This window comes from Sturnus vulgaris, chromosome Z (assembly GCF_052056855.1).
Source record: "Sturnus vulgaris isolate bStuVul1 chromosome Z, bStuVul1.hap1, whole genome shotgun sequence".
NCBI classification, from domain to species: domain Eukaryota; kingdom Metazoa; phylum Chordata; class Aves; order Passeriformes; family Sturnidae; genus Sturnus; species Sturnus vulgaris.
In genome coordinates, this window is record NC_142283.1 from 17552421 (window position 1) to 17575154 (window position 22734).

The 22734-nt window shown below is 44.5% G+C and overlaps 1 protein-coding gene across 9 annotated transcripts in view; it reads right to left on the minus strand.

The window, feature by feature from the left end:
* Positions 1–21685, minus strand: part of TOPORS (TOP1 binding arginine/serine rich protein, E3 ubiquitin ligase) — a 44272-nt gene extending 22587 nt beyond the window's left edge. For 3 of the 9 annotated variants that reach the window (XM_088155828.1, XM_088155829.1, XM_088155830.1), the window contains exons 1-5: positions 21469–21685; positions 15217–19887; positions 11152–11280; positions 10303–10452; positions 3122–5278 (exon numbers count right to left, since the gene is read on the minus strand). In XM_088155828.1, coding sequence (XP_088011954.1) covers positions 16915–19887; positions 21469–21630 — 3135 coding nt within the window. In that variant the 5' untranslated portion in view covers positions 21631–21685 and the 3' untranslated portion in view covers positions 3122–5278; positions 10303–10452; positions 11152–11280; positions 15217–16914. Of the gene's footprint in view, positions 1–3121; positions 5279–10302; positions 10453–11151; positions 11281–15216; positions 19888–20332; positions 21289–21468 lie in introns of those variants that run through there. The other 6 variants (XM_088155833.1, XM_088155832.1, XM_088155834.1 and 3 more) reach the window with 6 other exon arrangements.
* Between the last annotated feature and the right edge of the window lie 1049 nt (positions 21686–22734).

Genomic DNA, 22734 nt, shown 5'->3' on the forward strand with positions numbered 1-22734 from the left:
TGGGAATTGTATGAAGACTTCAGATGTCAAAAATATCTGTGTATCCAAAGCCTGTAACTACTAACACAGGGAACTGGTTAGATTTTCAGTTTTGTAAAAAGGTTTTGCACTACTGATGTGAGGTAAACAGCCGGTCTGTTGAGGTCTGGTGCACCCTCTGGTCTTTCTCTTGCAGATCATATTGCTTGCCCCAGTGTGAAACTGATTATACCAAATATAATATTAATATATAATAATATAGCACCATTTCCACTGATTTCAGAAATCTAAGCACCAGGCCTGAAGAGCCACTCTTTCTTTCTACTGAACATTCAATTAAATTATTCAAATGTTTTTCAATCAAATACTTTAATTTCTTTAGAATCCCACCACCAGATTAAATGCCATTGCCTGTAGTTCATTATTTCCTAGGAACTTACTTAAACTCATGTCAGTATTTAAGTATGAGTATGTAAATTAATAGATTCATTCTTCACCTGTTTCGTTGGATTTCTTTATCCATGAACTGTATTTTTCTCTTGATGTTCTATGAAACTGACTGCTCTACTGCATTACCATGTGTACTAATTTTACTAAACTGAATCTCAGCATTTCTGCTGCCTGTCATTTCAAGCAGTTTCTCTTTGAGACAGGTCATAAGGAAACCTCCTCTGGTTCAGACCCTGGTCAAGGCACCAGAGTGACGTGTCTCAAGACTTTGGCCTCAACACCATGGTTCAGCTCATCCTTCAGTTTCATTCTTCATTTCACCAAAATTGTGGGGATGTCTTTTCTGCTGGCTTGGACTCTTGCCTGAGAGGAGGACAAGACCTCTGCAACAAGCAGCACCTCTCTTGATAAACATCACAGTATGGCCTGTAAGATCTTGAACAAAATGGCTGAGAAGTCGTGCTGCAGCTGTTTGACTCAGAACAGAGAGACGGCCAGTGTTTAACCAAGACAAAGAAGGCCCCTGGAAACTTTGTCCTAAGTTTTGAATCTTAGAGCAGTGCTGAATAGGGTGATTTGTACACTAACCCGTGCAGGCTGAACTGGTTTAGTGAGGAGATATCTTCACAAATTTTTCCCAACTATTTGCCTCTGCAAGGGTCATCCACAGTAGTGAACCTCCTGGCACGAGCAGGCATTTTAATAGTGCTGTGTGTATATAGGTTGCTTGGTCCAGTCCTGGTGTTTGCTCTTTGCAAAACCATAAAATAACCAAGGGAATTCAAAATCTTTGTCTGTGATATAATTATTTGGCTAGAAAATTTGTCTCTGTGTATGCATACATGAACAATGATAATATTAATCCACTTGTGGTTTTTTAATTGCATTGATTTTAAAAGCTAACTACATAATATGGTGTACCCAGTTTCTGTTCCTTCCTTGCATAAAAATAATTAATTATCTTTCTTCTTTAATTTGGAAAAACGATAATTTTTGCTTGCTTTGGCAAAGTTCCGCAACGTAATAAAGTATAGAAGTCTAGTATAAACAACAGCATTTTTAGTATGAAATGCTGCTATTTTATCATTTCTGGTAACTACTTCAATATGCCAAGCCCAAAAGCTAAAAGCTTTCCACCCTCACACTGCATTGCAGTCAGGCTGGCACAAGTGAAAGGCAAGCATTTCAGGAGAGGAGTTAGGTGACTGTGCACTCCAGAAAACACTTCTCCAATTATACCACTTGCAGAATACTGGCAGGTCTTTTTCCAGCCTGCAGGGATGAGCATTTGGACTATCTTTTGGCCCTATCAGAACCCAATGATATTCTGATAATCTGTATTTTAGCCACCCTCTGAACTGCAAATTTTGCCCACATCTTTGAAAATTCAAATTTTCAGTGAAATGCAATGAAAGCTCTATTGCTTCAGGGGCTTGTGTACTAACACAGAAAACTGAGAAAGAACAAAAAGAGAGAAAGAGGGGTGCCAAAACTGGCACACACTGGCATAGTGTGCTAATACAGCACCAGACAGGGCAGGAGGTACTGAATGATGAAAAGTACAGTGGGAAGAAGAACTGACACAGTCATGAAGAAGTCAAGTAAAAGTAATTAAATGGGAACTAATGAGATTTGCCAAAACACTAATGACACAGTCAGAAGGACGGGAAATCAGTGGGCATTCACCTCCTGCGAGAAAGAAAAATGTGCATGTGCAGAAAGCCATGACCACGGATGGGAAGTCCTCTGTGTAGAGTAAGGTAAAGAATAGTCCCTCTGAAAGCATTTGACTAGAACAAGAGGTAGCAATGACTCAAGATGAGGAAGAATCAAGGCTGAAACAAGGTCATGGGTCTGAATGACAAATGGCCCATGCTGCTGACAGTGATGGCTTTAAATATTGTAGTGGTGCATTCCCCCTTAACTCCTTTCCAGGCTGCAGCACTCTCTGAGAGAATGCTTTTTAAGCCTCGTCCTTGAAAATGCCACCTGGGCTCAGCTCTTTCTGAGCTTGTCAAAAAGCACAGCCTGCACTCAGGAACTCCTAACAAGCTTCTATTTTTTCCAAGACCAGCCTTGGAAAATATTCCTTTGCTCTGAATGGCATAACATTTCTATTCTCACACTTTCAAAGAAAGTGCCAACCCAAACTGTGGCCAGGATGAAACACTGTTGTGACTAAAGTCCACTCCCTTGCCACTCCATAAACAGCAGTTCAGAATGGGGCCCGTTGGGAGATGCAAAAGCATCGAAGTGAGTGTTTTCTCCGACCTCTGAGGGGAGTTTTTCCATAGGTACCTTATCTTGTACTGACTACATCTGCGTGCATACTCTTTGCACATATGCTATAGCAAACCTGGAAGTTAGGTTAAGTTTTAGTTATAACTTAGGATAAATGCTGTTATTTCTCGGTTAGACTGTAAAGGTATAAGTTACATTAAAGTACTGTTAAGTTTAAATATTGTTAAGCTTTAGTGCCCATTTTATTACTCTTATTTACACTGTCTTTACACACATATTCTTATGTCGTTTCAATTAATTTCTGTTTTAGTTGCCTGGGATTTTTTGGTTTTGTTGCTTTGCTGACGCGGCCCACCTGCGTCCAGTCTGCGTGGCCCAGCGGCCTGCCCAGCCGGCTGCTGACCGCAGGCGCCGACACCGCGAGCAGGCCGCTCTCCGGACACAGACATACCAGAGATGCAGCTGCGGCTGCGAGGCCCTTCTGGGAGTGCCCACGTCCGGGAGAGGTAAAGGACAAGAGGGAGTCCTCCGGTTGATCCAGGGAAGAGGTTCATTGTAGGGTCCGAGATGAACCAGCAGTAACAAGCGAATACAGCCAAAGAAAAACTCAGCAGAGAGCGACTTAAATACAGGGGAGGTGCTGAGGGAGGGTACAAAGCCTCAACCAATCAAGGTATTTTGAAGGAGGAACACAAGGCGGGGATGAATACATAATTAACCAATGAGAGAAAATCTAGGCGGGAACAACATATATCAACAAATAATGTCCCGAGGTAAAGGTAACTGACACAGAAGATTCTGGAAGTTTGGGAGGAGTTAGGGGATTGACAACGCCATGGGAGGGGGTTTGGGAGATTGATAGGGAACTGTCTGGAAAAAGGGGATGGGACAAGGGCAGATTGGCAGAGAGAAAGCGGGAACTTGAGCAACTAATAACACAGCAAAAGAGGGGGAACAACATTGGGAAAAAACATTAATATGGGGGGGAGAGCAACAATAAAATAACACATCACAACACTTCTTGTAGTGCCTCAGTTGCCCTTTGTAAGTAGAGTGAATCTTGCCAATGAATCTGTTGTGCTTTGTAGTTTAATATTAAATCTGACTTTTGCTCATACCCTTGCTGGTGATTTTTTTGAGCAATCTCAAACACACTTGTTCAGGACAGATATGAAGGTGATTTTAGAGCAGAATGGTTTCAGAAAGATTTGGATTTAACAAGCCAAATGAGTCAAAATTCACAAGCAATAGCGGTATAGTCCACATAGGTTGGACACATGGTAACAGAACTTTTAAAGGGACATTGATGCATCAGGACTGAGAACTGAAACCAAAATTACATCTCTGCCCAGAGACTACTCCAGGATGTAAAAAAAAAAAGGAAAAGAAAAGCATCAAATCTCTGTGGAAAATCAGACAGAACAGGAATACCTACTGAAAATATGCCAATGGCTAAGCATTTTCATTCCTTGGAACAGACACCAGGTTTTCTTCCTCTTATGGGGTGAATATTTGGCAGGCTGCACTATCTGAACTTGCTTAGGGGTAGTAATCATCAAGTAACTTGAGCAAGTAAATGAAATATTCACATTCCTAGTTTGCTTTCAGGCAATAAGTTCGTTATCAATATTTATTTATTTCCTCAGTATTCACAACCACTTGTGATAATTTGCAGTCCCCCAAGTAAACAAAAAATAATAAAAAATACCATTCTAAGAATTTTATACTGCTGTGTAACTTATTCCCCTCTTTCAGAATTCATTTTCTGTACTTTAATTATACTCCTCTACTAAAATGTGTTTCCAAGTACTTCATATGAAGGCTACACAAAACAACATCCTAAACTTGTGCCATTTATTGTGACAATCTGTCAACTTGTTGTGACAGGCGTAACAGATTGGTAGCAAAAGCTGAGCAGCAAAGGCTGGCTGACTGACTTTTGTTTTAACAGATTATACTCTTGCTTGGCTACATTTTTTAGAGTGATCAGAACTAGAAAGACCATTTCCAAAATAATTAAAATTTCCTTAAAGCTACAATGTAGATACTGTTGCAGTCACGGGAGAAGAAGCAAAGCCATAGCTTTATCATCCACACAAGGCCTTAGAAAAGACATGAACTTGCTTGCATGCAGGAAAATTGGGATGGGGATGTCTTCCTGATACTTTAGGTATCACTGCACAGCCGAAGTGCTCAGACAGACATAGGTCCTGCAAAAAATCACAATTTTGCTCATAAACCTGGAAATTTCTTGCTGGGAAACAGAAATGGTAGTAAGAAGTTTCTGGAAACAAACTGACAGGCAGCCTCTGGCTGGCTCTGCTCATGACTTCAGCACCATCAAAGGCAAAATCGACCAGACATTAGTCCATGACCATGAAGACCTTTGCCAAAACTCAAAATACTTCTGAAAAGTTCTGGAAATGTGCACACAAGTACAGTCAAAAACATACAAAGTGTATTTGAATGACATCAGCAACATCCCAGACAACCAATTTTCCAGAATTCACTAGCCACATACTTGACTGCACCAATAATAGCCAGAGACTGAAGCAAGGAGATCAAAACAGTGCTGGAGGTAATACTCTCAGATCCGTTTTTTGTTTTCCTGCAAAAAAAAAGCAGCCAAACAGATTAAAGATTAGTACAGTTCATAGCAAAAAGCCATTATTAAAAACTTAAAGTGAACAATATCTCTTAAAATGCTGTTTTCCAGTAAACATCGTATTTATACATTGTGGCAATCATTTAATCAGATAGCAACCTGATGAAGATGGATCAATTAGTGATGCAGAGGCTGTACTGGAATCAGGAAACATGAGAAGACTTAAGAAAAGGAGATAGAAATAAAAGCTGCATATAAAGATAGTCAAGTAATTATGTCTGTTTTCATCCAGCAGAAGGAAGTGTGAAGATAGAGGAGACATTTTTATCTTGTGCTGTGCAAACATCACACAAGATATTTCAAGAGAAGAAAATTACTTCCAAAAATGCTGTGAAATTCTACGTTTCAAGAAAATGGCCTTTCAAGTATCCTATTCTAGGCCTAAACTTAAAATAAATACAACAGCAAGAAGTTGTGAAATGCCATGAAAAAATGCAACCAAAGGATTTAGGGTATTTGCATGCTCTTTTTTTCTCTGGACCCCAAAGCCGGGCAAAAGCCCAGCCCAGGCAGACAAAGAGAAAGGGAAAATAATTGTCTGACTACTAGCCAGTACTTTCCAGACTCAGTAGAGAATACCAAAAGTTGTTGGATACTCTTCTGTAGCAGAAGACAAGAGCTGGTACTTCCAATGGTGCTCAGGGTACCATTGGCTCCTACATGCATGCCCCAAGAAGTGTGACAGCACCCACAGTACTTCCACCTTGTACAAAGCCCTTCTTAGGTCACATCAACAGCTGCCGCTAAATTCTTGAGTTTCTCTAACTAACATGACAGGAAGTCTGGAGTCAAGAGTCCAGAAGAGGAAAATTAGAAAAAGAAGGCATTTTTGAGATCTCTAAAATGTGCTAAAATGAAACAAATATTCCTAACATTCCCATATGATGTTTTAATTCAGAAGGATTAGCTTATCTAGCATTGCCTCCACTCTAACTCAGGTCTTAGGAAAACTCTGTTTTTGACTTCAAAAGAAATACCAGAAGGACCTTTAGAATGCTTTTCATTTTTATTTCCCTGTATTAAGCCACTCACAAATGCTTCTCAACAAAAATGTCATTCTACAAGACAGTTTACGAAGTCTGTAGAAATAAAATAATTCACTAGTAAATCTGAGAAACTTCATCAGAAGCCTCATATCATATTTCACTATGCCTGATATAATTTTGTACATGCAAATGCTCACTTAAATGACATTCAATAAAGATTCACAGAAGCAGTTGTTTCACAAAAAAAAGTATGAGATTCAGCTCAAAAGTCATACTACTGTCCAAATGTCTGGTTACCATTACAAAGTTTTCTGATTCTGTTCTGTATGCTACATTTTTCACAAGACTTCCCTGGAGCCATAAAAGCTGCAAGGCTGCCAAAGGAGTTTCTATTTCAGCAGGTCTTCAGAGGAAACCTAAATATCATTTATATGCACACTAATGTATAGAATCGGAATCAGACAGAACACGTTGGCAAATACCACTACCCATTTTGTTCATGCTTTCTTATTTTCAGTCTCTAGAAGGTATGATGGTGTGGGGTTCAACTCAATGCTGGTAGTGTGTTTTGAGAAGATAGATGGCTGAAAAATTACCTATCCTGTCCTAATTTGTGTCTCTTCTCCTGAAAAAAGGGTAATTTCTTCAGCTGCACAGTATTTCCAGTGTGTATAGATGTATGAAAATATCATACTTCTTGAGAAATTCTATTAATCAGGGATGCATTTTAGACTGTAAAGCTGTCTTTAGAAAAGAAGACTGGAAATTAGATTTTTTAGTTCCCTACAAATAACAGCTTGTTCAAAGCAAATGCCTACAGATATTAGCAAAGTCTAATCTTGAGAGATATCACTTTGAATTCTATTATGAAAAAGAAAATATAACCAGTTGGGTTATTATTACTCTGCTTATTCTCATCTTCATTCTGCATCTTCAGTTTCATAGAACGGCTTGTGTTGAAAAGGACTTTGAAGATCATCTTGTTCCAACCCCTCTGTCATGGGCAGGGATGGCATTCACTAAATCAGGTTGTTCAGGGCCCCATCCAGCCTGGCCTTAACCACTTTCAGGGATGGGTATCCACAGCTGCTTTGGGCAACCTGCCTCACCAACCTAATTTCTTCCTAATACCTAAACTAAACAGCCCTCTTTCAGTTAAAACCACTGCCCCTTGTCCTATTACTATCTGCCCATATAAAAAGTCCCTCTCCCTCTTTTTATCCACATAGACAATTTAACCGTTGCAGAGCAATTAAGCTGGATTTCTGATACATCTGTGTACTTCAATATAAAAACAAAAGGAAAATAAACTTCCTGAGCAGATGGAGTAAAAGTACATTCAGAAGTGAATGAGCCATAACATAACATGAACAAACTTAAGTCAAGTAAGAAAGAACATGGGAAAAGAGGGAAAAGAAACTGTTCAGGAAAGTTCACCATTGCAGAGGCATTTACTTCCCTGTCCTTTTTTGTTAACCTGAAAGTATGACAGGGCTGACACAAAGCTGTTCTCATGACAATTTTCTAGATTCTCCTGTTAGACCACAGTTAAGTGGTACTGGCAATGTAATATTTCAGGACCTGGAAGTAGAGCAGCACACAACCAGACTCGAGCCATGCAGCACTAAGCTAACTGGGAGCTGAACCAGTTTGCACATCCACCAAATACCGGCAAGTGGCAACAGCTGGTTGCTTGGCTGAGGAGCTGGGAGTCAGGGCACAAGGACAAACCAGTGGGGCTGAGCTGATGCACGGCTCCCAAGTGATGGGAAGCCTCTGGCACCCCAACACTACAAACACAGGTTAATGGCTGCACCATGCCAGAGCTGGACATCAGTAAAGGCAGACAAGAAGTGAGGAGAAAGCTGAAATACAATGATGCCCTCAGGGCCCTGACGTTAACTTCACAGCACAGTATTCATGGGACAAACACTTAATAGGGCAAATAGACCAAGGCAGTCAGTTAAAAATGAGGCCATCATTCATCCTAAATCCACTTAATCTAACCATGACTGTAAGGGCTGTACATGTGCTGACAGCCCTATCCCGGGGAGGCTGTGCCTGGCAGCCGGGCAGGGCAGGGGAAGCTTCCACCACCGGCCTGCGAGTGACCCCACTCGAGGTGGGGCGGATGCCTGGCAAAAAATGCCTGGGAAATCGAGCTGTGGGAGGAGCCTCGACACATCAAAGCAAAGACCCGCCACACAAACGATGCCGTTTGGCTGTGCGTTTCTTGGAGGGCTCGGGGCTCACCCGGCAGGCCGGCTTGGCCCTGCTGCCCCCTCGCCTTTCCCTCCCTGCGCTCCTGCTCCCTGCCCGCTCCCGTCCTGCCGTGCCCGCCGCTTTCCCGAGGCAGCTCGTGCCCCGCATCCCGGCGCTCTGCAGTTTCCCGGGACGGAGCGGACGCTGCCGCTCCCGGCCCGCAGCCGCCACCGGCGGCGAGTGACCCTCCCTGCCCGCAGCCCCGGCAGCAGGCACAGGGACAGGGACAGACACAGACAGACGGGGACAGGGACAGGGACAGATACACGAACACACACACACACACACACACACACACACACACACACACACACAGACTGCGGCCGCTGCCGCCGCTTGGAAATCGCTCCCGGCTGCTCCTGGGATCTGCACAGGCTGATTTATCCCTGCTCGCAGCTGCCGAGCTCCATCTGCTGAGCTGCTGCTAACCGGCCGTGCCGCGGCAGCGATCTGTCCCTGCCTTCTGCTTCTCTCTCCGTCTTCTCTTCTTCCCTCCCTGCTCTCTTTTCTATCCCTCTTCGCTAGGAACACTTACCCTTCTTAATCAATAAACAGTTCTCACATACAACATTGCTGCCTTTGTGTTTTATTTTCATCCGAGAAATCTGTCACTAAGAATCCTCCTCGACTCCCCTTTTACAGCAGGATGGGACACATGGGTTGAGGTAAAGACAATTTAACATGGAAAGTAAAAGTCACTCAGAAACAAAGCAAGTCAAGGAATTCCATTCAGTGCTTCCCATAGGCAGGCAGGTGTTCATCTGCCTCCAGGAGAGCAGGGCCCCATTCTGTGTAAGGATGACTTGGGAAGACAAATGCCATGGCTCTGAACTTCCTCCCCTTATTTCTTCTTCCTCCAGATTTATATGCTAAGCATGGCACCATAAGGTATGGGATTGGGATACCCCTTGGGTCACTTGGGGTCAGCTGTCTCAGCTGTGTCCCCTCACAGTTCCTTGTCCTTCCCTCAGCCTTCTCACTGGTGGGGTAGATGAGGAGCAGCAAAGGCCTTGCCTCTGTACCAGCACTGCTCAGCAGTAACAAAAACATAGGGATCACTTATCTTTCTTAATCAATAAACAGTTCTCATATATAATATTGTCATGTTTGTACTATATTTTTGTCTGAGAAATCTATCAAAAGAATCCTCCCTGATTCCCCTTTTACATCAGGATAGGACACATGGGAAAGTTTGGAATTGTTGGCTCCTCTCGTATCTCCCTGACTGGACCACAGGTCTCCAGGCTCTTTGATACAAAAGTGTCAATAAGCTTGGGCTCCTGCCCTGAGAGCTCAACTTGCAGCTTGCACACTGTGCTACCTGCATCAAATATATTCTTCAACACTACTTCTCCACTCTCCTATATTTTCACACCTGACTCAAGCTCGCTCCAATCAATACATATGTTCTTTGAATTTAGAAATCCAGCAGCCTGATGATATGGGGTAAGGAGACGTGAGGACTCAGAACAACTGATTTGGTATTACAGAGTAGCTCTGCACGGGCAAAGACTAACCTTCATTTTCTAAATTACATTAATATTGTTGATGGAAATACCTATGGAACCAGAACTGATCATGATACTCTAACTGGTGATAACAAGGTATTTTTACAAGAAACTATCTCCCTGGCAGCTGTGGTTGCAACACAGATAATATGCTGCATACTATCTCAACATGTCAGCTCAGTGCTGTGTCAGAGATGAGATCGTTATTCACCTGTTTGTCCTGTGAGACATGGTAGGGGTATTCTGTAACAGCAATTCGTTCTTTGGCAATTCTTCATTGTGCTGCTGGTTCCTGCACAAGACAGGAAACTGACTGTACACCAGCACTGTCTTCCATACTGCTCTGTAGCAATCAATAGGCCTGTGCAAAAAGACAGCAATAGTGCAATTAACTTCTGACAATTTTGGCATGTGAAAACAAGGATTATTAATATTCCCAAGGATAATCACTCTAACCTAGTTTAGCCAAATAGCCCTTCAAATCTGGCAGTAAATAGCAAATCTCACATAAAGCAATAAAAAATTTGGAATTAAAATAAATTGGTGGTATTTAATCATACTTTGGAACACTAAAATTCTTGCATCAATTTTAAAGTGAGCAATGACATCTAGTGTATAATGACGATAGTGTAACGAATCTCTCACTCTCTGAAACTGAGCTCCCTGCGCAAAAGACTGTGCCATTAAACAAAATGAGGTTCTATTTTATGGCTGAACTCTTTATTTCACATTGTCTTTTTACCAAATTTTTTTTCACTTGAAAGGACTATTTAATCCAATTGTTTACTATGACCCACTTCATAAAAAAGTCAAAGAGTCCTACTGAGTTATGTCTCCATCAACTCGCCATGAAAAATGTAGAGATTTCCTTTTTCCTTCTTGAAAAAAAAAAATAAACAATATACAGGGATTGATAGAATCTGTTTCCACTCATTAATGCCTCAGCCCAAAATTACAGGTTTTTCTGTAATGATCTTGGTGATGTGGTTAGGGGCACAGGCGGTTGCCACAAAGAACAGCTATAGCTACAGGTAAAGTAGAGGTTGCCTGTACAGGTTACCTGAACACAGCTCAATCAGTAGCTTGTGATGATCCTATGTATTTAATCATCAGTGTGATTCCTGCAGATTTTCAGCTGTACCAACTGAAGCAGGAATTCTGGAAATTACCCATCACAAAGCAACACTACCTGAGAAAAAAGAGCAAAAAAAGATTAATAGTTCAATACAATCTTCATAATGACTACATATTTTGGGGTCCAGCAGAATGCTGCCTGGTCTGCAGAGGAAAATGACAAATGAATGCTATCTAACATTTTGCTTGAACAGTTTTTCCATTCAGAAAACTATCTGCAATGCAATAATGAGAAAAGCAGAACTGTGAAGCATTTTATAAGGCTGATTACCTTTCTAGGACATATAATTTGATACAGGCTTTGTTTATCCAGAGTAAATTCAGTGGTTGAAAAGATTAATTGAACCTATTCTATGCTATTTGTACATGCTCTCACAGAGGAAGTAACTTGTATTTTTTTCTTATTGACTTTTGTACAAGAGCCTGAAATACACCAGCAAGAGTGAAATGACTTTTCTAAATTTAGTAGTTCATAAATCTTACAAGACACAAGTCCATCCAGTGGTTTGTTGTTTTGTGCTTTTTTCCTTCTTTCATATATCCAAATAAAATAGGAGTGCACGCAGAAGGGGCACAGTACTTGCTTTTGCTTTTCTCCCTTCCCAGGGTACAGGAGGCATCTGTCAGCTTACTTGTGCTTTCCTCCCTGCTCTCTCCCCATAAACATAATGTATGCAGGTGTGTATACACATACATATGCATGTACGAACTTTCATTTTTGACTCTTCAGCTAATTGACCAGAAACTGCTATGACTTCAAGGCACAAAGCCCTTGGTTTTGGAGGAGCTGTGTGACCTGGCTCACGTAGTTGGTTGAGGATTAAACTTAACATCCTAGCTACACTCACTGGGTGAATGATCTTAAAAAAAATATCCTCTGAATGTCTTTTTCCCTATGCACTTGATGTTCATCTCAATGCCTTGGACAGCAGCTTTTCATTTAGTTGTGTCTTGTTCTGTTCCAAAGCATCCGAAGAGGAAACCTTTCCTCTCCTTTCCATCAGCTCTTGATAATAAAAAAGGCTTGCTTCAGTTAATTCTGCTCACCCTCTGGAGACCACTGACAACATACCTAGATGAGCAGGTTGCCTAGCTAGGTTTGTGATGTTTCCAGGTCTTCTGTCACATCATGGCAAAGGCCACGAAACCTGCTGACTTGCGGACAGTTCTACCTTGCTGGAAACTAACACTTGAAACTCCTTAAAACTGAGGCACTGAGCATCTGTGACACTACTGATGATTCATCTGCCAATAAAATGTGACAACAGCAGCAGCATTTTCTGCAGCTACCTTTTGGATTCTGGTCCAGTTTGGAGACAGAAACATGTTTCATCTCTACAGTTTCACGTCAATGTGATGAGCATTAGAAACTCATTTAAAGCACAGCAGGTGAGTACTAAGGTAGCCCTGTGCAGAGCACCCTGGGTTATCCCACGCCTACATGAGCAGGCTCTGCATACACATAGAGCAAGATAACTGTGGTGGATTTATTTGCTGTCATGTCTCTCACGATATTTCAAGTTACCCCAATGTGAAAGACTGGAGAAAATCATTACTTGCTCAAAACAACCGAAGTGTGTGTGTGTGTGTGTATGTGTGTATGTGTGTGTGTGTGTGTGTGTGTGCGTGGCAGGGTGGCAAGGCAAGCTCTGCAAAAAGTGGGGTAATGGACTCCTCCATACCCCACCCCTCTGGAGCCTCTAGTCCAGCTCCAGAACGGTTATCAGCTACTGGCACACCAGAAGTCCCATGTGAAAGGGAGGGTCCTAGGAGGCCACAGCAAATAAAAGCAGTTGCACAAAGACACACCCTCTCCGTTTCTAACTTCCTCTTCTTGAAATCTGGGTAACTTTAAGTTAGACGGGTTAGAGTTTGCTAAGTCAATGCCTTGTGAAACGCTTTATTATGGTGAATAAAATGGAAGAGTACACTGGAACTGATAAAGCAGCGTGATATCTTAGGCCTGACGGAGCAGAAACCGTGGCAGAGACAAATACAGATAAATGTTCCCTGAAGAAGTAACCAAGGAACATGTTGTGAAACTTTATGATAATGTTACCAGGTGATGTGAAGAAGAATGTGTAACCAATGGGAAATTGTTACCAAAACTAGAACCCTACATAAGTGCCATACAAGTAAAACCCTATATGAATGCCTTGTATACTCAATAAAATTGGCTCCTGATCACAACTGACAATGTCCCCGTCTCTCCATCACCATTACTTTATATTGATTTAATGTTTTAAAAATCGCTAGGTGCCCTTATTTTCTAAAATTCGCCTGTAGAAGTTTGTTTAACCTCCTGAGAACGTTGTGTTTCTCCCATGTGCCTATCTCTGGGAATAAAAAAATTTAAGCTTAAACTTAGAGAAACACATCAAGAGAGTCCAGGACTTTACACCCCAGGTCTGGTAGATAAGACACTTTCTTTTCAAAAGGCACCTGGAAAACAGGCAGAATATCCAGGGAAAGTAAAATAGGCCCAAATAAAGTAATGTGGGCTGAATCACAACACTTTCTCTATGCAAGCAGAATTCTTTGTAGCAGCTGATACCAAGTCACTTTGTTTACTCACACTTTGCAGGTAGGTGCAGTGGGACTGATGAGCCAGTTTACCCAAAGCAGCACTGGGAAGCAAGGGCTGCCTGTAGCACACTTGTTTTCCTCAGTTGTGCTCATTGCACTAGACACCCTTCACATTTCAATGACAATTTCCTAGTAATGAGTGTCATGAAAAACAACCAAATGAGGTTTCCCACATGGTAAATGTCTCTGAAGCATTGAGATTGTTTTCTGACAGCTTGCTCTTTCCAGTGTTTGCAGCAGATCCCTGACCATGCAGCATGCAGGTTCTGAGCCCTCAAGAGCAGATTCCCAGGAGACTCCTGGGTGGTGCAATGTTTGCTCTCTCAAAATAGGGAAACAACCCCACAGTTTTCTCATTGCACTGACATTTTAAGTTGAATCATTTCCTGATCACTGTGGCCAAGACTATGCCACATCCCACCAAGCCTTCTCCACTCCCAACCAGCAAGTCTAGGGCATCTTTCCTAGTATTCTCTGAGTACTTATAATACCAAGTTCTCTCCCACAGACTTCAAGAATTTTTCAAATCTGCTCACCACAGCAGGATGGCATTTCCAGCTGGTCTCTAAAAAGTTGAAATCTGCCATAAGGACAAATGTTGCTGATCTGGAAATTTCTCTTTATTGCCTGTCAGATTAACTTCTCAGCACTGGCATCTCAGCTGGGCAATTGATAGAAGACACTCACTACATCTGCTCTGTTTTCCCTCTCTTCATCCACACCCAGAGGTTCCCAACCACATCATCACCAACTGTAAGGGCTGTACCATCCAACCTCTCCTTTCTATTTAGTGCAACAACTCCACCTTGCCCCGCCCTCTCCTCAAAAGCCTGTACTCTCCATTCCACCACTCCGGGTGTAGGACAAGTCCCACTTATGGCAAGGATATCCCCAGCTCTGTGAATGGACCAAGGCTTCCAGTTAAACACACTTGCATCATCAACCCCTCAGCCATCTTGCCAGGGACACCCCAGTCCCTGCACCCCTGCCCTCCAGGAGAATTTGGAGGGGCTGTCGGGGCTAAACAGAGCAAAGGGAGCCACCACATTCATTGTTAGGAGATGCCAGAGAGCTCTTAGCAGCTAATAGCCAGAGCAGCAAAACCACCACTATGGTCTTGCCAGTACGGTTCATAACACGTGGCCCCCAGGCTTTCCAGTGCCCTGGCTCCTGAAACCTAATCCCAAGGTAGGGAGCAACCTGACCCCTGCAGCCCCAAGATGCTCTCAGAGCAAGAGTGGAGGTGGCTGACTGCCATCACTCCTGATTCTCTCTCAGGCTCAGCCAACTCATTGGGCAGGAGCAGCCCTTCTCCACAGCCTGGGCACTTCCAGGTGATGAAGACTATGGTGAGACAAGCTGCCCTCTTCAGCCCCTGGATAACCACAGCAGAGGAGAGACCCACCTGTAGCCTGTGGAAAAGCCCCACTCCGGAGCAGGTAGCGATGCCTTGATGGAAACTAAAGCCCACGGAAATTCCACACCAGAACAGGCTCCTTTCAGGAGCTGAAGCCTGTGCTTAAGAGCACACACAGGAGCAGGTTTCCTGGCAGCTGGAGCAATCTGTTTCAGAAGTACTGCACAACTGTAGAAAAGGACCCAGGTTAAAGCAGAGGAATACTGTAAGGAGTAAGAAGCAGCAAGATTGAATGTTATAGACTGACCACAAAACCCACTCCCCATCCTTCTGCACAGCTGGTGAGGAGGAGCTGAATAGTCTGTAACGAAAGTGAACTTGAGAAGGAAGAGAAAATTCATTTTAGTTGTGCTTTTGTTCCTTATCCCCCTACTCAATTTTTCATTGGCAATAGAAGTTATTGTCCCCAACTTTATCTGGCTAGTCCTTCTCTCAACCCAGCTTTCCCATTCTACTTTCTCCCCCATCCTGTGGAAAAAGGAAAGTGAGAGCAGCTTAGTGAGTATCTGGCAGGCAATCAGCCAACGTCAAACTCATGGAGGTAATGCAGGAGAGATGGAGAAGGTATCCTGTTCATTCAGCCCTCAGAGCTTTTGCTGTGCTCAGAGAAGGGTCAAACCTGGAAAACAAGACCCTGCCAGAGCCCTGCACATTGCACATACCTGCAGCAGGACATCTAGGATGTGCTGAGCTGGGTGAATGTTGGTTATTTCAAGGAGGAAGTGTTTTATTGCTAAGGCTACACGAGACAGACATCTTTCAAGTATGTAGCCATAGGGTATAAAGAAGAGGAAAAGACTCCTCAAAGGCTGCACAGCTGTAGAACACAAGGCAGAATGCACACAGCTTCAATAAGGGAAATTAAAAGAAATCTGAAAAAAAAGAAAAGTTTCCCAAAGGAACATTCCTATGTTAGAAAGGGTAGGACAGAGCAGCCACACAGCTTTTGGGAAATTTCAGTACTGAACCAATCCCAAGCAATCTGATCAAAGTTCTTGCTTTCTGTGAAGGCTTGTACCAGCTGATCTCCAGACAACCTTCCAACCTGGAGTACTCCTAACTGCACAAATATCCAATGGTCTGGATACATGAGACACTCAAAACCAAAAGAAAAAACCTCCCCTTGCAAACATACAGTATACGTAAATACATTTAAACAAATAACAAAAAAAAAAAAACTTATTGCTTTATTGAAATTTTGACATAGCTTAACTTAAAATTACTCAAAGTTCTTTGAGAATTTCTGTAGAAATTATTGACTACTTTTCAGCAGAGATAAGCTTAAACCAAAGATATTGAAATTATGCTAGAATTCAGACAGAATAACTTTTTATGAACTAAACAATGTTTCCCTTGTCTAAGAAGAGTATCCCCATAAAATGCATTTCCTGGCTCTTGTTTAGGCTCCTTTTCTGTTGGTTTACACAAAACTTTGAAATACTCTGTAGATGGCTTTATAAAATTAAAACTTCCAAACAGTCCTCTAACAAGCTTTTAGAATTACATACTAGCAATATTCTATCCTCTTTGACTCAAAAGTGCATACACATTCAGAAGTTTTATACATTTTCTAGACATCTTTTCAACAGACAGAAACCCTACCAGACATTTTAGTTCTCAAGGGAAAAAAAAAGGAGTTAAAAAAAAAACATTCACAGTTTTAACAAGTGTTCCAAGGAAAGCCTACTACATTTTTTCTTCAGGGAAATCAAACCACGAGGATCTGTTGACAAGTCTCTTTGGCAGTCTTAGTATCAATGGCTCTCTCTCGGGACACTCCAAGAAGGAAGTCCTGGGGGAAGGCAGTTGACTGGAAGGCGCTGCTGGTGCTTCCTGAACACAACTGGTTACAGTTTCTGTGTGAGAGGTGTTACTGCTGGTATTCACTGTGGTAACACTCTGATCAGCTACTGTTTCTTGAAGTTTGACATCAGCATTTCTAACGCCACCATCTAAGTTTTCCGTTGTGGCAGGGATACCATACTTTTTGTCTGCTCCTCCAGTTTCCTCACATGCTGTCCTCCTCAGAAAAGAAGATGGAGACTCATTTTCCCTCTCATTTATCTGAGTTGTTACTGTAATACTGCTGTCCCATTCGGTACTTTCTGGCTCCTTGCTACTATCACTATCAATCGTAATCACCACTGGAGAAGAACGTACGGAGTTACTCATGTGATGTTTCCGATGTTTCTTCTTATGCTTTTTCTTTTTCTTTTTAAGATGCCTCGTTGTGTCTGTTGCTTTTCCTTCATAGACTATCTCCACACTTGGACTCCTCATTTTCTTCTTCCTTTTCTTGCGCTTTGTTTCACTGCTTGCACGATTGTCTGACAGGCTATCTTCATTTTTACAGCAGTCATTAAATTTTGAGGAAGTTTTCTTGGAGTCATTTTCTCTTTCTAGACTTGTGCTCTCCATAAATGCATTCTCCAGGTGGCGAGTTTTGTACTTCCTTTTTCCACCAGGTTTTTCACTTTTCATTCTGTCAGTTCCTCCAGAAGGAGTCCTTGATCTGTTGCTTGACCGACTCCTTGACCTGCATCTTTCATAACAGTAATAGTGTCTCTCATGAAGTCCCCTCTGGCTATGCAGATCTGTCCTCTCAATAAATGAGCGTATCCTGTACTCTGGACTAGTAGATTGTCTTGAGTAAAGAGTGTTAGACCGAGTCCTCCTTCTGGAGGATTCATAGCTGTCTCCAAACACCTTTCGACTACAGAAGGCAGAACCCCACTGGTGTCTACTTTGATAACTATCTCTTACATAATAGCGATCGCTGTCTCTACTTCTTGATCTCCTTTTACTGTGGCCTTTGCTACGTGAACGCGACCTGCTCACTTCTCTGGATGGAGTGCTCTCACCACTTAGAGAACCCCTCTGGCTTTTAAGAGAGGCTCTGCTATCATGAGCCCTGGACCTTCTGCTGCTTCTTTTGCTTCTATGTTTGCTACTATCTCTGCTTCTCGATCGTCTCCTTTTAAGTTGGCTTTTGCTGTGGTGTTCCCTCCTAGACCGATGGCCATGACTGCCTCGACTGTCCCGTGAACAGGACTGTGGGCTTCTGGACTTTCCCTTTTTAGACAATCTGTGATTCCAAGGGGAGCATACTGTGTCACTCCCTGGAGAGGGGCTCCAACTCAAGTCATGTGGAGGCAGATCTTTTCTTTTACATTTGTTCTTCTCATCTTCTTTTGATTCCATCTTCTCAACTGCAGGAGACAAACAGATTCTACAAATTCCTACATCCTCCCTATATGTTGGGGAATGTGGCGAGAAGCTCCTGCTTGGTTCACTGTCACTCCAGCTGTGACACTGGACGGGTTGCTGTTTCTTGACATCTTCCCCTTTCTCTTCCTTGATGGAATCCTCCGAGTCAGAGGACAGCTCAACCACTTCTGGTGTCCTCTCAGCCAAGGGTTTCACATACCCAACAATGACACAATTGTCTGACGAAGAGCCACTGTCGTTTGAGTCAGCATTAGCCTGTAACTCAGTTTGCAGCTTGGCTCTTTGACTCCCCGTAGCAGAGTCCTCATCAGAGCTTTCTGATGACTCCAGAGGAGAAGCTATGCTTGCACGGACCTCTTCTGAAATGGAATAGGAAGGTCCTGGAGTTTCATCGTCCCAGGGGGCCTGACCAAGACCAGGCACAGACAAGCTATTATCCGGCCCTTGTGGGTACGCCACGTCTGGAGATATTGTAATAATCGATGAGTCTGAGTGGCTTCCTTCCTCATACGATGGTGCAGGACAGTCATAATTGGCATGCTGATCATACGCTTCTAAGTTAAAAGGACAACGAGCAAAACTGATGAATTCATGCAGGAAGTGCTCTGTCCGATTCAGCAAAAATGGCTTTATATCATCAGCAAAGGCCTGACTTTCCAGATCGTATCTGGTCACGTTACTCATGATGATGTGCTGCACAATATTGATCAAAGACCCGTGGGCACCAAACAGGACTGTCAGCTCTCGCTTCAACCAAGGAACCAGGCGGTGAAGGCAAGCAGGGTTGCGGCGGAAGAACTCTGCCGAAATCTCTCGGTACCGGCCGCCGTCCTGAATGCTGCGGATGCGCACGCCAGTGCGGTACAGAGCCCTGCGGAAGTTGATCATGTCCTCCTCCTGGATCTGTCGCAGAGATCTGCCCTCTGCGCTCGCCTTTCTCCTCGAGGCCAGCCTCCTGATCATCTGCTGAATCTCTCTGTGCCGCTGTCGCGTTGGCTCGCTTGACAACCCTTCAAACAACATCCCGTTATCTGGAGGAGACAGCATCCTTCGGGAAGGGGAGCTGCGCGAGCGGCGTTCCCTGGTTAAGGTGGTGCGATAACGAAATCTCCGGCCATCGGGGCTGGCAAAAGAGCTGGTTTCTAAAGGGCTGAGAATGTACTCCTTAAAGTCATCTTCAGCACGGATCGTATGGAAAATGGAGAAAAAGGGCTGCTTGCAGAGCGGGCATTCTGCTTTGTTTTTTGACCATTCTTGGACACAGCGGAAGCAGAACCTGTGCAAGCAGCGATCTAGATACGCAACATTGTCAAATCTATCCAGGCAGATGGGGCATTTGGAGTCAGGAGACGCATCTGTCGGCAGCTTACTGGTGCTGGCTTTTGGCGAAAAATTGCTATCTTCTGCAAACTCTTTATCTGAAGTCATGTTCTAGAAAAGACAAGAGACAGAAGATCATTGCTATCACGGAGAAACAAAAGTCTTACACTCTGGAAGCAGAAACCCGTAACAATTGCTTTTAAGGTTGCAAAACCCAGCAGTGTCTCTGTCTGAGGGAATGCTGAACAAAGAGACACCATGTCCTAACGGCTTTTTTTGGCTTCTCTTCACAGTGAGATTTAGCTCTTCAATGCTGCAAGTTTTATACAGCACTTGAATCATGCTGGCATAGATGAAAGTAACAAGCAAGCCTGTCTTCTTCTGCACTCTTAAATAACTCCTTTGTTGTGGTTAGTAAATTAATGATTTACATGGTATCTTCCAAAACATTGCTTAAAAAATCTAGCATTTACACATGAAAAGTATGAGAACACATAGTTTTGTGCTTTAAAACAAACGAGCCAAAAGATTTACACTACGACAACTATGTTATCACCTTCCAAGTTCTGCTGCACCTGTTCTGGTCCTGTACACTCTGCCCCTCTTTGTTGGGCATTCATGCTGGACTACACACAGCTTGTTGGAGTAGACAATCTCCAGGGATGTGCTCCTGCCAAAATAAGTATTATTTTTCAAGACTGAAGCAGAAATAACCTGATGTCATCCTCAAGCACACAGCACTTTTTATGTAGTCAGGCTGGTTTTGCCTGAGACAGTAAATTTTCTTCACAGTGACTGGTCTGGGAGTGAGTTTTGAATTTGTGTTGAACACAGCATTGATAATACAGAAATGTTTTTGTTATTGCTGAGCAAGGCTTACACAGAACCAAGGCCTTTTCTCTTGTTTGTACTTCCACCTTGGTGAGGAAGTTGGGGGTGCATAGGAAGCTGGAAGGAGACACAGCTGGGACAGGTGACTCCAACCCACTAAATGGATATTCCAGACCATGTGACATCATGCTCAGTACATAAAGTGGGGGGAAGAAGGAGGAAAGGTGAGACATTTGGATTGATGATGCTTGTCTCCTCAAATCACGTTCACATATGATGGGGGCCTGCTCTCCTGGAGGTGGCTGAACACCTGCATGCCCATCAGAAGCAGTGAACGAATTCCTTTTTTTCTTTGGTTGTGTGCATGGCTTTTGGCGTCCTTATTTAACTGTCTTTATGTCAAACAATGAGTTTTTCAGCTTTTACCCTTTCGTTTTTCTCCCTGATCTCACTGGTCAGGGAGTGTGCAAGCAGCTGCCTAGAGCCTGGCAGCTGGCTGGGGTGAAATAATGAGAGATGTCAAACATGGTCAACAAAAAAAATCCATCTATTTAAGTTATTTTATGTTTTGGCTTTACCCTAAGATATTACAATCCAGTGCAAATAAATTACCATCCTGCTTCAAAAGCTATTGGCCCATGTTTTGCAGCCGGTCTGGCAGCAGGCCTCCCCCGCCGGCAGGACACCGAGCACAACGCGGGGGATGAGCCAGCGGATGCCAGGGGCGCAGCCCAGGCTCACACAAGGCCTCGGCCCCGCTCGCCCGCCCCCGCCCGCTGCCCCCGCCACCCTCGCCTCGGGAGCCGCCAGCCAGCGCCCCGCAGGGACCGGCGGCCCGCCCGCCCCCCGGCCCGCACTCACCGCCGCCGGGCCCTCGCTTCCCGCGCGGGCCAGGGCCGCGGCCGCCTTCAGCCTGTGCCGCGTCCGGCAGCGCCCGGTGCCGGGCTGCTCCCGCCGCTCCTCCCCTGGCGGGCGGCGGCGGCGGCGGGAGCCCTCCGCCAGGCGCCGGGACGGGTCCGCCATGGGCGGCGGCGTTACCACGGGAATAGCTGCCCGCGGGCACGGAGGTGAGCAGGGCTCTGCCGGCAGCCAGGCCGGGGCCGGGACCGTCACATCCGTGCTCCGCGCAGTGACGCCATTCCGGGGCGGGCCGGGGCGGGGTGGGGCCGGCGGGCCGTGGGTTCCGGGTGGCCCTGGAGCCTGGTGCGTGGCCGTGGGACGGGCGGGAAGGCGGCGGGGTGATGGTCCTGCCCCGGGGCCTGGGAGCAGGTCGGGATCAGGGGCCCCTGGGGGGTACAAGCGAGGGCAGGCGCGGCGGTGCCGCCGCCAACGCGGAACGCGCTGTGTTCCGGAGGTTGTGGCTGCCGTGGGGTGCGCACCCGGGGTTTCTTCTCCAGCGGCGCCGGTGCCCGCCTTGCGGCAGCTGGAGAGCCGCTTCCTGCCCCAGGGACTGCCCTAGGCAATGGCACAGCCCACTGGGAGCGGCAGCGGGAGCTTGGCGTTGTCTCCGGGGGTGCAGAGGAATCCATCGAAGGCTGAAAAAGCCGTGTTATTGGTTGGGCAAATAAAACATAAATAGCACGTAGGAAAGAAGAGATAGATAAAGCATAAACCGCTGTTAGGAAAGAGAAAAATAACTCTCCTTACTGATTTTTTCTGGCATATACTTGCAGGAGACACTGGTGTGCAAAGGAAACGGACAAGGCCAGCTATGCGGGCTGCCACACGTGGGGCACAGCCTGCCACAGTTCCTGCATATATTACACCAGGACTTGTGCAAAACATGAGCACAGCCAGCCCTGTCCCTTTTCTTACCCACATTCAGTATGGACTAAAGTTTGCAAAAGCACACATGAATTCATAGATCCCTGAAGTACCAGCACAGCTCTTCATGTGATAACCCTGCCCCATATCCTGAGCCATTTTACTCATTCCCACACACCAACTTCTCCTGCTTCTTGCTCAAGAGCAAATGTATGTTCTGGCACTTCCCAACAGGCACTCGACTCCTGAAGATCTCCCCAGGTAGCATCACGGGCCTATCCTTCATGACATGCCTGGACCCAGGCCCTGCTTCCCACCATGGGTAGCCCACCTTGAAGTTTACTCAGGAGTTACATCCCCCAG